The sequence below is a fragment of the Lipophrys pholis genome, assembly GCF_963383615.2.
Source record: "Lipophrys pholis genome assembly, chromosome: 4".
Lineage (NCBI taxonomy): Eukaryota > Metazoa > Chordata > Actinopteri > Blenniiformes > Blenniidae > Lipophrys > Lipophrys pholis.
Window position 1 is genome coordinate 26905846 of NC_137637.1, and position 17430 is coordinate 26923275.

Below are 17430 nucleotides of genomic sequence, written 5' to 3' on the forward strand. Positions count from 1 at the left end.
CTAGTTTTTTGCAATGTGTGCAATGTTTAGATATAAGCCAGCACACCAGTTCACTTATATCCACTTGTTTTGATGGTATATTGTGTCTCTGTTCATGTAAACCTTCTGCTATCAGTTTGACATTTAAACAGGTTGAGATCAGACCATTTCAATGATAAACAAAGATGCTTTCAATTGTTTCAATATGTGTACAAATACAGGAAGTCCAGGCTTGACCAAAATCGCAACATGAGGTAAAAAGTAACTTCTGTCTTGCAGGACTGTATGTAATGTATATGACTTCTTAGTGCAAGTATTGTGTAGGCTCACAATTTTATTGTGAAAATACAAGAAGTTGAGTGTTCAGCTATAATATACTACTTTATGAGTTTTATATTTTCTATTATTGCTTTCTGGGAGCTAAACACCCTGCTTAACTTTTATTTTCCATCAATCCATCTTCTTTACTACTTTATCCAACTCCAGCTGACTCCTGGCAAAGGCTGGGTAAATGATAACTTCAACTTATTTAGCACTTTTTAACTGCTTGGCTCCCCGCCTCAAAGTGAGAATGTTTTGGGTTCAAATACTGGCCAGGCTTTTCTGTGTGGATATTGCATGTTCTCCCTGTGTGGGTGTTGGATACTCCGGTGTCCTCTCATCGTCCAAAAACCTGCATGTGAGGTTAATTGGTGACCCTGAATTTCCCCAAGGTGTGAATGTGAGTATGTGTGGTTGTCTGTCTCTCTCTGTCCTGTGATGAATTGATGACCTGTCTGAGGTGCAACCTGCTCGCCTATAGCAAGCACATGATAAAGATGTATAGAAAATGGATCAATGGATGGAAAATGCGGCTGTTGGCTGCGTTGGTTGAGCAGGTCTGTCTCTCAATTGACACGTTGCAGGTTAAAGTCCCTATCTGCCTACAAGTCAAAGTGTCCTTGAGCAAGACACTTAACCCCATAGGGACTGGCTGAGCACCTGAATTTGATTAAAAATCTAAAGCCCTTTGTGGGCTGCTCAAGCTGTGGAAAGGCACTACATGAGTGAAATCCATATACCATCATAATTGTAATTCTATTTTTGTAAATGTAGTTTTTATTAGTCTTCCAGGTGCAGTACAGTGGAGTATAATGAACATTGGTAACATCCTGCACCAAACCCACCAAAAATGTATAATCTATAAAATCCCAGGAACTAAATAGTAAACAAAATACATACCCTAAAAATATAGTAGGCTGGATCTGTGTGAATACTGAAAGGCATGTAGATGAGCAGATGATCATCAATTTATATTTTTGCTCAACACCATTATTATTATCATTGTTGTTGTTGTTGTTGTTGTTGTAAGTGTTTTAAAGTAGGATAAAGTGCCCAAAAATATCAATAATAGATGCATCATAAACACAAAAATCAAATTTATTATAAAGAAGAACCACTCTGCAGGAGCACTGTGGGGGTTTCTGTGAGGAGTGGCGTCCTTTCCTACGGGCCCTGAAGGCAGCGGAGTTTTGACACATGCAGTCAGTGACCTGACCTCGCGCGCGCCGCAGGCAGTCAGCTCGGAGCCCACCAGCGCGAGCGCAGTGTTTCCTGTCCCACTGCCAGGCCAGCCGCCATGCAATGTCTGAGGGCGCTGCGTGTGTCCAGCTCCGCACAGCTCATCGTTAAGAGCACAGACGCGGCGAAGAAGGCGTTCAACGTGCCGCCGGCATGTTGTCTGAGCACAAAGTCAACAGCCGAGTCCGAGTCCCAGCGACGACCACATACGCACGCGGATCATTCCTTTTTAAGAATGTAAGTGTGAGTGTGACTGTAATCCTGTGCAGTGTCACCATCCCGCGGAACCAGAGAGAAAGTATACATATTTGTACATGTGCTGCAGTTTGATGTGAAGCACATTGGCTAAATAATCACCTGATGAGTATTTACTCGACCTCCATGATATCAGCAAGCTGAGGTGTCAGCCTGTCTGCTATAAATAAATAAAGCGACTTTGATTTCAGGATTTTTTTTTTTTTTTAATAACCACTTGAGACGTGTAACTGAGCTGCAACGAGGCCATCTTCACCTGCTCATAAACCGCAGGCACCTGTTAAAGTTGGAACATTTCCAAAAAGGCCAGGAACAACATTTCTATCAATTAAATAATGTTTTATTAGTTTGGTTGGATCCATTGGCACGGATGTTTTTTTTCCACGATTGCCTGTTGACATGACTGATTTCTACTGTTCTGAGTAGTTTTATGGACATTATCTTTCTCCTACGCTTTTATAGAGATTGATCTGACACTGCTCTATGAAGAGAATCACACACGAGTATTACTGCTTTTCTCTTTTCAAGAGTTTCCTCTTCACTTCACCAGGAACACCCAACCAAAGTGCCCCTCCTCAGGGGTGGAAGACATGCTTTTTTACACCATCACAGAGGGAAGAGAGCAAGTGCCTATCTCACACTTCACAGCGGTAAGCAGAGATTTGCTTTTCTTAGGTTCATCCTGTATCTCTGTATGAGTGGTTTTCAAAGTGGATTCCCTGGGAGGAAGCCAGAAAACGTGAGTGGGACTCAGAAGGAGAAAATTCTTGTGGCCAGGGCGGTGCCGTTTGAAATGTAGAATTAAAGTTTTGAATTAAAGCAGGAGAATAGTTCCCTCATATATTGCATATATTGCATGTAACTAAGTATTTAAGTAGAGTCTTCAGGGATCCACATTTTACTCCATTATTTATTTATTCTGATATTTTTTTTAAACTTTCACTTTATTGTGTCTATGCATTCTGAAAACTGTGTCGTCACTTCTTTCAACCTGTACAGATGATGATTCAGAGGTGCAGTGTAGTAGTGTAGTCGATCTGTAGTGAAGCTGCAGGAGTTCACACATATTTAAGAAGTTACATGTTGAATGCCGAGACTTACCTGGAAGGTAATTACATTTCGGACAAAACTTTGATGAGTGTAATTACTAGTGATCAAGCTGGTGCATCACTTACATAGTTCATAACGTAGCAGTAGTTGTGCACATCTGCGTACATGTATGTACATATGACCCCCTCACCAACACCACGGTTAGTAAAAGAGGTTCCAGATGCATTAACGATGCGTTGTGTATCAATCAAGTTAATTTCAGAACGTGTCCTTTTTGTTTTTTTCTTAAGTAAAAAAGTTCAATCGGTACTTTTATTGACGTTTCCTTATTCACAAGTGTCTGTACTTCAACTTAAGTAATGCTTTTGAGGTTGTTTTTTTTGTCCAGTCTTATCTCAAAGATCCCAACAGTGCATCCCACATTGAAAAGCCTAGTGTCATGCGTTTTTTTTTTTTGTACCCGCCGTGCGCAGTGACAGTAAACTATTTCCTCGCTTTGCAGGCCTTGAGGAAAACTGGCCTTCACCCGTCAGACCCCCGCCTGAAGGACTGCATGGAGAAGATCCGACGGGCCATGAGACAGTCTGTCGGCGAGGTGATGATGGACAAAGATCTGTTCCGCAGGTCAGACAAGAAAGAGGCTGTTTACTGAACAACTGCATGACGCTGTTTCTGTAACCTTTAAGACATGGCGGCTTTTCATGTCAGGCAGATACTTCGACTACCATGTGCGTAGTGCTGGGCGTCATGGCGACCGCGTCAATCCAACAAAAACAACAACAGGAAGAAACATGCAAATATGATAAAAGTTCTCGAATTCAGTTTCAGTGTGCTTGCATATCGCACCTTTACGACATTGTCCTGTACCTTTAATCCCTGGATTTTCTCGTAATCAGCCAAAATGTAATTTACTACACGGGCAAAACAACTCTCTTATCACTTGTGCGGGCCATCGAGAGTCGACTGTTATTGGTTAAAGTTGGACTGTGTGAAATTCACCCCGGACGTAACAGATTGGTGATTGGTGATTTATACTGCACGCTTTTCCAGTTCGAGAAACGTTGGCTGCTGCTGATGACCTGCCAGCAGATGTTCCAGTAAAAATTTAGTCCACCGAATTACACCCAGGAGGCAAAAGTTAGACTGAGCTCCGGTACAATCAGTGGTCACCGTGCGTAAATGGGCTGCACTTATAAAGTTGATTTTACCCTTAAGAGACAAAGCACTTGACACATTCGCCACTACCTTTTTTTTAATTTTTTTTATTATTATTAGTTGTGAAAAAGCTGTTCTATCATCATTAAAGTGGTTTTATTACAAATCAGCAATAAAGGGCTGTTAAAGGCTGCCTTTTTTGTTTTTTTGTTCGCAGCAAATTTGCTGCGTTTCGGTGTGTCGGGAGGCGTTGGTATGACTATCTCCAGGCTTATATGGAAAAGCTGCGAGTGCATTTGGTCGGCAATTAGCTCTGCGTCTTGTCTCCCGCTCCTGTGGTGGAAAGATTATTCAGTCGGCTCCCTTTGTTCTTAGGTCTGCGTATCTTAAGCAGGATTTCTGACCTTTAGTCTATTCAGCTCATTATATGAGAGGTTCCATACATTTAATTTGAGAACTCATGTCTTAATCATAAACACTGTTGCCTCGAGCGTTGTAGTTTTATTTCTCGCGTTCCCTCGACAGACTCACTGAATAAATCGTAAAAAAAAAAAAAAAAAAAAGGGTTTTAAATGAAGTGTGAGACTTACTGTAAGTCCAACAGATCAATAAGTCAAATAGATTTGAAGAGGAATTTTCAGGGAACTGTAACGGGAATTGTTTTCAGGAATTTTGGAACTTTAAAGGGGAATAAAGCCATGTTCTATTGTTTTTTTTTTTTTAGTAATTATCATCACCCGTAGAGTTTTAATCTACCTCCCAGCACATCAGATTGCACTTGTGGCTCAACACCGCTGCCCTCAGAGTGTTTTGTTTTTCCGTGCTGCGCCCGGCATGCGGCAGGTGCCGGCATAACTCCGAAGTATTTATAGTTTGACCTTCTCACTACAGGCCCTGATAATGCAGGATTTGTTGACTTGCTGCCTAATTCTCTCTCTCTCTCTCTCTCTCTCTCTCTCTCTCTCTCTCTCTCTCTCTCACGCGCGCTCTCTCTCTTTCTTTTGTCTTTCTTATTTCTTCACTTGTCTTCAGCACGCACCTCACATGGCTAATTAAACTAATCTGAGGCAACTTTCTTTCCAGCCTTATGTTTGAAATTTGCTTCCATTTATTTTCTGTATTTGTTTTCTGAGGCAGTGATGGATTATTCGAACATACGATAACAACTGTTCTCCGTGTGTATTAATAGACCAAAGTAATGAGCATTTGTACTATGTAATGTAACTGCTCAACTATATATATGTAATTGCCAGGTTAAACTGCCATTAATTCATAAAATACAACAAAAATAATTGAGAAATCAACATAAACAATGTTCTTCAAGTAATTTGGTTTAATATGTTTTGGGAAAGAAAAAAAAAAGGCTTCAGCTTAAGTTAACAAGTGTACAGGCAGTCAGAAAGTGAGCTGCGAGATAGAAAATCTTTCTTTTCAAGTGCTTACCCAAAAGATCTGTCAGTGTCTCAGAGTGCGCATCAGTACATGACAGCATTATTCATGGTCATGTTGATCAAAGCAGAGCCCTGTCATTCAGACTGAAAGCTGGCAGCTGCTGCCATCCGCACGAGAGACTGCAGGCGAAATACAATGAAAGTGTTTTATTTTCAGTAAATGCTCCTGAGTCACTCTGCATCAGTTTGGTTCTTTTTTTTTTCTCCTCCTCACAGGTGTGTTGGTGGAAACATTTTCTTGATGATGAAGGCCTTCAAGAAGAAGTTCATCATCCCAGAGTTTGACGAGTTTACAAGAAAAATAAATGAAATCTACCAAACTGTGTCAAAAGAAAGTGATGGAAAGGTATTTTTGTGCAGTTTTTTTTTTCTTTTTTTTCCCGCTCCTACCCATTGAGTTACAGCTCTTTTAATTATTATCACTTTTATCTCTCTCACCAAGAATGTTTGGTTATGTGATGCTGTACAAATTTTTAGTATTAATTGACAAGGCTTACTTTGAATTGATGGCGCTTCCTAATAATCTGCATGCAGTAAATGTACTACTTCTTTATCCAGTCATGTTAACCACTTTATCATTCTGAAGAGGAATTTTCCTTTGAGACCTAAATGTTATGATGAAAATGAATGTATTAAAGCCCTCCTGATACGATCAGAGCAGTTGATCGCAGCTTGAGGGTCTTGTTCAGGGACCCACAGGGGTGACTTGTTGATCTGTGGGATCCAAATCATCATTTAAAGGTTTGCTATCGATGTGGCATTCAGCACAAGCAGGGGATGCAAGGACCCTGAAGGAGGAAGTCACAGCCAGGTCCCGACTCACACCCCAATGTCTCTGACTTCACTGTATGTCTTCTCTTGTGGCTGCAGGTTGCAGACTACATCCCACAGCTGGCCAAGTTTAGCCCAGAACTGTGGGGTGTTTCTTTGTGTACAGTTGATGGCCAGAGGTAAGACAGTAACTTACTTACTCTCTTACTCACTTACTCTCAGTAACTTCTTCTCCATTCAAAGATAAACAAACAAAAGCTTGTGAACAGTCACAAGGAAGAGCGAAGCTTCAATCTCATTATAAATAAAGTTATAAAATCTAGTTAAGTTTCAGGCCCCTTGAATCATTTTCCTATTTCATCATTAAATATTTTTAATGAAAGCAGAACTTACTCGTCCTTTCAATTTCAATCTGTTGGCCTTACCACCAGACCTACAATAAAACCAGTCAAGTAAATCTGTCATTTCAGTACAGCTTGAAGCATGCGGTTTTCACATCGTCCTGAACGTCCAATCTTTCTCTTTACCACAGACACGCAGTGGGCGACACTAAACAGCCATTCTGCCTGCAGTCGTGCGTGAAGCCCCTTCAGTATGCGATTGCAGTGCACGAATCAGGAACCGACAAGGTTCACCGTTATGTGGGCATGGAGCCCAGTGGTTTCAAATTCAACATGCTCTCACTGGATGATGAAGGTGTGTAAGACCTCATTCCTCCCAGCAGGACTGTAAAAGCATCCATCACTCTACAATCAGCGCGTGGAAATGACAGTTGGAGTTCAAGCAGACAGTCAAGAAATCGTGTAGATATGAGTAGACACGTGTTACAGCAGATTAAAGGCTTCTTCTTACTCTCCATCAATCCCATATCAGGGCTGATTGTATCGTTCTCTGGATAGATTATGTTTTCCCTTGCTCGTCATTTCTTCTTTGCAAAACTTGTCTCTAGCATGAGAGCTGCCTGAATGTGTGCCTGAATAGTTTTTCCTGTAATACTTATATTCTTTAGTATTAGTGTGAGTGCAGAAACCCTAACCCTGACTCTAAGCAAATAATATTGTTTTGAGTCCGGATTTTAAGAGAAGTGTATGTAAGGAGTTCTCAATTGTTCAGGAAGTTTCTTCCACAGGTGGAGAGCAGAGGAACTAAAAGCTGGTTTAAAGAATTTTATGTCAAACTCAACAAAGATTTTTTGATTTCTCCTTTTTTTTTTTTTTTTAATTTATTTATTTATTTATTTTTTTTTTTTTTTTATTTATTTTATTTTATTTTATTTTATTTTATTTTATTTTATTTTATTTTATTCTATACCAGTGGAGACTATTATTTATTGAATTTAGTGGCATTCCTTTTGTAAGAGTAAAAGCATTTAATTCCCAGATGTACAATATATTCAGACTACGCTTCGCGTACATCAAAGGCCGATATCTGTGATATCTTTTAAATTAAGTAGTTTTTGTCTGAATAATTCATGAAGTCATCGGTCCAAGTCTGTCAAGTTATTGGTTTATTGATTAAATCTAGTGCCTACGAGAGACCCGAAGTACAAACGCATTGTTAAGATAACTTGTCAGCAGCTCTGTGTATTATCTTCTGATCAATTTCTCCAGATAAGCCTCATAACCCGATGGTGAACGCCGGAGCCATAGTGATCAGCTCCCTTATCAAGGTAAACAGGTGAAAATGGGGACAAATTGTTGAGTCTTTTTAGAGAAAGTCAGTTACAAAAGCGGTTACGTTTGTTTTCACAGTCGCATAAGTGTAAAACCTTTTATTTTAAATTATTATTGATTGATTTATTTTTAATCTATTACAAGTTTGCAACCAATAAAGAGTACTTTCTCTTTGGAAATAAGTACACTGATTGACTCTAATTGTAATTACTAGAGTTTAACGTAGTGTATTACATGTCTAAAGTAATTTATTCGTCATATTCTTTACACTTGTAAAGCTATGTGCGAGCTATTGATAATAATCCACAACGTCCATATGTATGTGTTACGTGTCCCTATGACTGTATTTCCTCAAAGATTCCACCAGGAAAAACTGGATCAATTGGAGGTTGGTTCCACTCATGAATGCAGTGTTGTGTTGTGAAATCTTCCTGAGGTGTGTGACTTATAATCACCGCCTCCGTGCGCCGTACCAGCTGATAATGGAATCCTAAATCATGCAATCAGTTGTGCATTCATGTTTTTATCCACACTGTGTAATTATTAGCAGCTCATTGTCTGTGGGAACCAAATGAACAGCGCAATTATAATCAGCATATTTTTATATGAGCAAATGACTCTCGCTTTGTTTTCAGCCGCGCTCAAATAAGGCAGAGAAGTTCGACTACGTAAGTTGTGTTCAAATCAATTTCCTGCCCCGTGTTGACTAAATCCCAAAACACGTCATAATTATCTCAGCGGTCAAGGGTGTCATGTGACACGTGCAAATTTGTTTTCTCAGGTGATGGAGTTTGTGAAAAAGATGACTGGACAAGAATTTGTGGGATTCAACAATGCCACGTGTGTATTGTAGACTATATTTAGACTATCATGCCTGCATGTGGCTGTTCAGAGGATTGCGTATCCACTGCCACTGTTGCATTATTCATGGCGCAGTATTGACCTCCTGCTCCCGTGTCTCAGGTTTCAGTCAGAAAAAGAAACCGGTGACAGAAATTTTGCCATTGGATACTACATGAAAGAGAAGAAGGTCAGTTATAGAACATTTTGCAGTGTTAAGAATGTGGTTTTACTTTCTGCAGCTTGTTTTTCTAATAGCGCACACGTTTATGTTCTTTGTATGTTTGTGGGTCACATATTGTTATAGTTATTTTCTTTCCCCTTTATGCTTATATATATACGTATATATATATATATATATATATATATATATATATATATATATATATATATATATATATATATATATATATATATATATATATATATATATATATATATATATATATAATAAGAGATGTCATCTTTTAGTGTTTAATCATTTTGACCTATATTTTTTTTGTTTATGAACTCATAAAATGTCTGATTTTGTCCAACCACAAAAAATCCCTAATCTTATTGGAGTATTTTTAAATAAATAAAAAAAAATTCTTTCTTTCTTTTTTTTTTAACCCCAGTGTTTTCCTCCAGGAGTGGAGATGATCGATGCCCTCGACTTCTACTTTCAGGTGGACCGCTTTTATTTTCTTACACAATCTTAACCAGCCATCTGTTGCTATTGTCTTGGAAAATAGTTTTAGTGATAACCGGACCTTTCGTTTCCAGCTTTGCTCTATCGAGGTGACCTGCGAGTCCGGAAGCATCATGGCCGCCACTTTGGCCAACGGCGGAATCTGTCCGATCACAGGCGAGCGTGTTCTCAGTGCCGAGGCAGTGCGGAACACCTTGAGCCTCATGCACTCGTGTGGCATGTATGATTTCTCTGGCCAGATGGCCTTCCTAGTGAGTGACAGCGTTATCACCACACTGAATCTTTTTTTTTTCCCCCTGAGATATATCGGACATCCTCCGTCTCTTTCAGGTGGGCCTGCCAGCAAAATCAGGGGTCTCGGGTGCAATTTTGCTCGTGATTCCCAACGTTATGGGAGTGATGTGTTGGTCTCCACCGCTGGACAGAGTTGGAAACAGTGTTCGGGGAATTCTCTTCTGTCAGGCAAGAGGAAAACTGTTATTTATGCCTCTGCACAGCTGCGGCTACGCACTGCAAACAACCGAAACACTTGTTATCACTGAAATATTACCGCAGAAACAAGAAAGAATTGTATTTTCTTATTGAATTAGTTTCAGTTGCATGTTTTTTTTTTTTACAAATGTGCTTGGTTTGATCTTGACCTTTCACAATGATTTATTTTTGTACATACGCCCCATTTTACTAATTTTAACTATGGCACATATGTGAATGCTTCTTTAAATTTACATAGATTTTTTTTTTTTGAGGTTAAGGCTACTGTAATTTCCTAAATTCAAGTGACAGCCTCCTGGGATTTTAATCATGTTCACAATTGTTTACATTTAATTCAGTCCAGTTCAGTTTTCCTCGCGTGTGCCAATTACAACATAGTAGTTTGATTCACTTTAATTGAATAAAGACAAACTCAAACACCATCACAAATCAGCCACATAGTTGATGACAGTGGCAACTCATCAACCTTTAAATTTCCGTCTTTCTTTCTAACTGGCTGAGTGTTGGCTGTAATATCCTGACGATGAGGATATCAAAACCCTCCAACTGAACCATTTCCTTGGTGAACTACATAGCTTGACTACCACATCTAGGTTATTCTGCGTATTATATCCTATTATTAATCAAAACCTATTCTCACTGCTTCAGATTTTACAACCCGATGACTCCTCATTGTTTACAACACAGTTTGTTTTGTGACTTTAAAGTGTTTCCCTCTCCTAATCATCACCCGCTGCTGTACCTTTTACCTTCAGGAGCTCGTGTCACACTTCAATTTCCATAATTACGACAATCTGAGGCACTTTGTGAAGAAGCAGGACCCTCGCAGACAGGATGGCGATGACGGTGTAAGTTGTTTTTTTTACTTTGTTTGGCATCTCAAATGCTTTTTTTAAACTTCTGTGTTGACGCTACTTTATTGTATTTTGCAGCTCAAGTCTGTTTTCAAATTGCTGTTCGCCGCGTACAGTGGAGACGTGTCAGCCCTGAGAAGGTACATTTACCAAAGCTCTTATCGTCCATTCCGGACATAAACAAAACTTTATAAGTCATGCTTGAGTAATAAAAAAAAACAACGACACTCAGACGGTACAAATGAAATGTGGGAAGGTGTAGTAAATAGTCTCAGTGCTGCGTGACACGAACTTTCAAGTAGTACTTTAAAGTTTATCACTCAAATCTTCTTACTCTCAAATCATGACCCAACATTTGGTGCACAGATAATCACCAGCAATTCTTTTATTTATTGTTTTTTTTGCCTTTTAATACGTCACATTTCTGTTCATTGATTGAGCTAAGCGTACTATAAAGCATGCTCGATGAGACCGGTTTGGAGACAGTCTCATTGTCTGAAATACACAAGCTTTAGCACGAGATGACGAGATTGAGAGTGAGCGGGATGGACATGATTAAAAATGAGCAGATTACAGAGACAACTGAGGATTTGACAGTTTAGAGATAAAGTTCCAGAGGCCGTGTTGAGATGCTCACACATGCACTGAGGAGAGACAGTAGATATATTGGACAAAGGAGAAGAGGAAGACCTCAGAGGAGATGAATGTAGTGAGGGAGGACATGGAGATGGTTGGTCTAACAGAAGTTCATAGGCAGAGGAATCGTCAGATTGGAGCAAATGATCCGCCGTGGTGCCTTCTGAATGTAGCCGCTGAGACAAGACAAAGAGGAATTAAATTCAAATAAATTTTGGGTCTGTACAAAGTCCTGAGATTGTATATTATTGTTGCTCTCTAATTCAATTTAATATATATCATAATATAGGCAATGTGGTTTCAGCAGAAGATGAGGATGCCTTTCATATAGTTAAAACTACTGTTCCCTGGACAATCACTCTGTGAAGAAAAAGAAGACGTTAAGTGCAACTGCTGGACTTGATCAGATGAAATGACTGCTGCTAAGACAATATAACATCGGAATGTTTTGTGGTCGTACATCAAAAACAACTGTCATCGGTGTAATTCATTGTATAACTAAAGTGGATTTCTCCAAATGACTGATTACATGTTGCAGATTTGCACTTTCCTCTATGGACATGGATCAGAAAGACTACGACTCTCGAACGGCACTCCACATCGCTGCAGCAGAGGGTACGCTCCACCTGCTCAGACCATCTGTGCTCCAGGGATCCCGCGAAATCCAAAAATACACACCTCGGGACCATGTGTGAATCTGAGCTATGTTGCTGCACAGCCAGCAACGTGTAGAAAGATTCAGACGGTCTCAACATGTAATTGGAAAAAAAGAAGAAGAAATGTGCAAACGATTAGGAATCTTACATACTGTCACCACTGTGGAAACGGGACAAATGAAGTTGCTGTACTTTGTGTTACTCATTTCTCTTTGAGATAGCTCTTGGAAAAAAGCACGGTTTATTTCTTCATATTTATACACATTTATATGCAGCAAACAGAGAAACGGGTTTATTTCAGCCCTGGTTTGGGTGTTCTCTCAGATTGATGAAGCTTGTTAACTGTTGTGCAACTGGACGATCAATCAGTGTTGGGAGTCGTTCTTGCCGACGCGCCAACGCGTAGACTTATTTTCCTCCATCTCCTCCCAGGAGTCACTTCATGTTATCATGAATTATGAAATGTCTTGGCCTGAACTGACATTTCTTCTTCAAGAAAGACAAAACAAATCTCTCCATTCCTGTGGATTACGAAGCGACGTTCACCCGGCACCTTCATCTCATCTGAAGCGGGCGACACAAACGTGGAGCTGCAGATATGCTAATGACATTAGAGCAGCCGAAACTAGTTTGTCACTACATGTGCTGCCCTACTTATTATACCTGTCAGCTTGAAATGCAGAAGACGCAGATTTCACCCCACTTTAAACGAAGATCGCTCGACGTAGCAGCCGCAGTTATTACACGCCAACAGACGTCTATCAAACTGAGTTGAAGGAGCGATTGTGTCTCACTCGCGTTGAATGTTGACAGTTAACATGTGGCTTCATTCCCATTTGGACATTCAATTGCCGCCTGAGAAAAACAAAGAGCTTCAGTTTATCTTTAATCGATGTTATAACCCTCAAACTTGATCAATTGTTAGTCTAGTTGCTCACAGCTGTAATGAGTGGAAACTTGGTTCCTCTCGCTTCATTTTCAAGATTAACCGTAAGGATTCATTACCTCTGGCTCTCATTATACAAACGACTATTGGATCAGCTTTAAGAAGCCTCGCAGAGCACCATATGGTCAATTATTTGTCTTTTGTTGTGATCCAAGTTCATTTACAGCACAGATTTAATGCTTCGCTGTCAGGTCTTTAACAGGGACGTTTTTTTTTTTCAAAAGAAGAGCGTCGGATGCAAGCAAGTTATATGTTTACGAGATAAAAGAATAAGTAACAACTGCTTTCTCCCAAATAGAGGCAAGCTTTGCTTTATCAGATCTGATTCTGGGCAGGAATTCAGGAGGGTGTTTTCTCACGCAGTTTGTATTTTTAGCTGCTTTTTTTCCCACTCCGCCCACAGAGTGTCATGCTCTTAGATAAACTTGTAAGTCCTGAAAAACTTTTCCAGTTTGTGTTTTCTTTTCTTTCTTTTTTTTTTTGTCGTGTGTCATCGCACTGACACTTACTTAAAAAACAAAAGTGGCTTCTGAATCAAACTACAAAAGATTGTCTCAATTTGACAGTCCATGATAGGAAACTGAAATGTGTCTTCTTTTTTTCCTGCTTCATTTCAGGACATATAGACGTCGTGAAGTTCCTCACCGAAACCTGCAAAGCTGATCCGTTTATAGAAGACAGGTGAGACTGACGCCTGTAGTTTCTTTATATTTTATTACTTGACGATTTTCTGTTCATATTTTTTAATGATAACTGCACTGAGAATATCCTTATAGGCTGGTTGCTGTGGCTGCAATAACGAGTTACACATATTCAGATAGTAAGCCTTAGATACAATTTACACCACGTAATGCACTTCATTACTTTTAATAAATTTAGTAATTAGTAATAAATGTAGTAATTTAATTTAGTAAACCCACAATTTGAACTGTTGTTTCAACTTTTTGGACTGAAATATGTTTATTCTTTGTTTTTGGAGAGAAAAGAAATCTCCTTAAAAAGCAGGAGTAAATGTAATTTTTATTTACTGTTTGTTGAGAATACAAGTAAATTAAATTGAATTCCATTTAAAATTACTTGTGGTAAGCAAATTGCTGGTGGTTTATGAGAAGTGTACTTTGTTTACTTCCACACAAAAAACAATTTTTTCAATATAATTAACTACAAATTGAGCATTGTAACAAAGGTTGTACTTTTAAAAAAGATACTCCTTAATGTAAAAATGATTGTCAATGTGTTGTTATGACAATGGCTTAAATATCCTATTATAGTATTGGCAAGTTATTTCAGTAGTGGCTTTATTACGTTTGGAATTATTGGTAGTTACACACCACCTCTTCTCTTGAAAATATTTTTTTTTGTTAAAGGTGTTCAAAGATAGAAACTTAAGATTACACCACTGACAAAGATCCTTTACTGATATGATCGACGCTGTCTTCGCCACATGCAGGTGGGGGAACCTGCCAGTGGATGATGCCTTGCAGTTCGGACATGACCAGGTGGTGAAGGTGCTCAAAGATTACCAGCAAGACTTCAGGCAACGACAGGAGCAGGGCAAAGAAGCCGAGCGCCCCCAGAAGCTGGACACCGTCGAGGGCATGGTGTGACGTCTTTCAGAGTTCAGACTGAAACATATCAGGGAATCTGTGCAATCCGTCATGAAAGTATGGTTTGTAAATAGAAATTAACTATGCAAACTACAGCAAATCCAAAGACCAATTCAAAATTAGATTTTGTTAAGCAAGAAAGATTGCTTTGAAGATAAAAGAAAAAATACTGCATTTGATATGTAACAGTATACAATCAATGCCGCTTTAAAACATACATAAAATGGATGTAAATGTACATGAAACCAATAATTCAGACATTGCTTTGATGAGTTAAAAATGTGGTGTATTTATGTCTCCTTTGACTGACCGCAATATATTCTACCGTCATTTTTTTCCCCCTTATTTATTATGTATTTTGAACTTTTTAAATAATTAAAAATAAAAAGTGATGAAAAATGTTGTACTTGTAGCATTTTTCCGCCACTTGACCAGCACCCATTCACACACACTCACTCACCAATGGATGCGGCTGCCATGCAAGGCGCTCAATTCATTCACTAGACGGAAGGAGACGGGGAATCGAACCTGCAACCTTCTGATTGAGATACCTACAATTTGAAATTATAGTTGATCAGGATGTGCTTTTCAGAAGTAGGTGCATCTCAATAAATAACTTGTCAGTTATTTCTACACTCAACAAATAAGCTTAAAATTTTCAAGCGTTTTTAAAAAGTAAATTTCAATTGTGATAATTATGGGCTGATTTAATGTTACTGTTGATTTTCATGACTTATATGGTGAAATTATAAAGAATAAAAATATTTTTCCGCATCAATTTCATTGTTTGAATGACATTCTTTTAAAAACACTGCAGAAGTTTAAAAAAAACTTTTTTAGATACAATTGCATCTGATTGAAATAGTACACCAATAAGTCACATAAGCAGATCAATACATGATCTCGAGAAGTAGTTTGGGCGCCATATATTTTCTGGAGAAAGACGATGAGATAACGTGATGTCTATTCAGCTGCTCCCTTTTACAGAAGTTCCACTGAAAGTCACTGCAACTTGCGCAACACACTGAGATAGTTTACACTACATGACCCACCCCCACCCTCCCCACACTAAATGATGAAAAATGGATCTGTTCCCACAGAAATGCATGCTGACTCAGGGCTGGATTATTCCAACAGAGTTTCTCCTTTCTTGGCAACATTTCATTTCTAAATGTGGAGTTAATCGGTAATGACAGGTTGTCCCCTTTCTGACCCGACTCATGCAACTCAGAGATACGAGGCAAATGTGCTTCAGTTTGCCCCAGTTCCACCAGGTGGCACTGTGTACCCAACCAACGAACGTCCCCACTGATCACTAGAGGAAACCAGAGCTCGGTGATACTGAGCATGGTACCTCAGATCCCTGCAGGAAAAGAGCACAAATGACGAGCTTATGCAAGACTGGCCCTGACATGCAGAGAGACAGCTGCCACCTGAACACACCCTGGTGGTCTTGACAAATCCTTCAACCCTAAAGGCCCAAAAGAGCTGCAGACAGGCACCGCCAGACAATAAAATTGAATAATTCCTTCACATTTTTGTCCTGTCCTTCAAATGCTTTTCGAACGTTTTAATCTGCCAGAAAGGACACGACCTCTGCATGGAGCAAGAGTAGATGTGGCACAAATACAGACGTCCGGCGCTTCCATCGATTACAGAAATAAATCTGTCACCCTTTGCCGAATCGATTATGCAAAGGTATTGATGGGAACGGAACAGTTTACTGTGTAAACTGGTGCTCCTTGTTATCTCAAAAGCATTCGATAAAACCGACCGTTTGTTGGTGGTCATTACCATCTGGAAGCTCGTCGTTAACTTCCTGCCTTAACAGAGAAAGCACGTGAGGTATCAGGACCTTTTTTTTTCTTCTAAATGAGATGCACTTTCTTCTTGCCTTTCTCAATTACAGCTTTGAACTCCGAACAGTTCCTGGATGAAATAAATTAGGCCTCAATCACTATTTCTCAGGCAGGCAGACATTTATGCTTCAGAACTTCTTCGCATTCAGGACGTCTAATGAACTCAGACCAATAAAAATGACATTAATGAGTTGGACCTGAGATGAACTTCACTCCAGCACTGAGGACACATCGTACTCAAGTAAAAGAAAAGAAAAAAGAAAAAACAGGACTGTGGGTGGATTAATTGCTTGTATTTATAGTTATTTTTGTCATGCTTTAATTTGTAGTGTGTTAAATCATCTTGACTTTCCCGGGACGACAGTGAATGTAGATGATTGATGTTGATATTTTTAGACTTGCCAGCAGCAGTGAGTGCCTGGGGATTTTGGTTGTCTGTTTTGCTGGGCCACCACTTTAGTTTCCTCTGAAATATCGCAAAGACAAACTCATGAATTTCCATTCTATTTAGTTTTGCCATTCATGATCCCTATAGGATGGCACGGACGGTCATGTAGTGTTTAGCACTCTAGCCTCACAGCACAAACACCCGGGTTTGCGTCCTTCGTTTTTCTGTGTTTGCATGGTGTCTTTACATTATCTGAAAGTGGGAATGTTTGCAATTTTTCTGTGTTAATTCTGTAATAGACAAACAATTTGCCCGAGGTGTACCCTACTTTATGCTCAATGTCATATTGGGCAAAATAAAATAAAAAATAATAAACAGGTACAGAATATAATGTAGATAAATAGATGATCCCTAGAAAAATGCTTTGGGTCAAACTTAAATTTATTTATTTATTTATTTATTTATTTATCTATCTATCTATCTATCTATCTATCTATCTATCTATCTATCTATCTATCTATCTATCTATCTATCTATCTATCTATCTATCTATCTATCTATCTATTT

General features: G+C 39.1%; 1 protein-coding gene across 2 annotated transcripts; it reads left to right on the forward strand.

The window, feature by feature from the left end:
• The first annotated feature begins 1495 nt into the window (after nt 1–1495).
• On the forward strand, nt 1496–15019 carry gls2b (glutaminase 2b (liver, mitochondrial)). 2 transcript variants are annotated; one of them, XM_080460651.1, is made up of 18 exons: nt 1496–1776; nt 2345–2444; nt 3347–3468; nt 5667–5796; nt 6321–6400; nt 6754–6917; nt 7832–7890; nt 8530–8562; nt 8676–8734; nt 8858–8924; nt 9352–9402; nt 9500–9676; nt 9756–9887; nt 10673–10765; nt 10850–10911; nt 11946–12022; nt 13627–13690; nt 14460–15019. In XM_080460651.1, exons 1-18 carry the CDS (start codon nt 1598–1600, stop codon nt 14614–14616), a joined length of 1806 nt encoding a protein of 601 aa, XP_080316777.1. In that variant the 5' UTR covers nt 1496–1597; the 3' UTR covers nt 14617–15019. The 2 variants fall into 2 exon arrangements, with proteins under 2 accessions (XP_080316777.1, XP_080316778.1); XM_080460652.1 differs by having other exon boundaries at nt 1658–1776; nt 2323–2444.
• The last annotated feature ends 2411 nt before the right edge of the window (nt 15020–17430 follow it).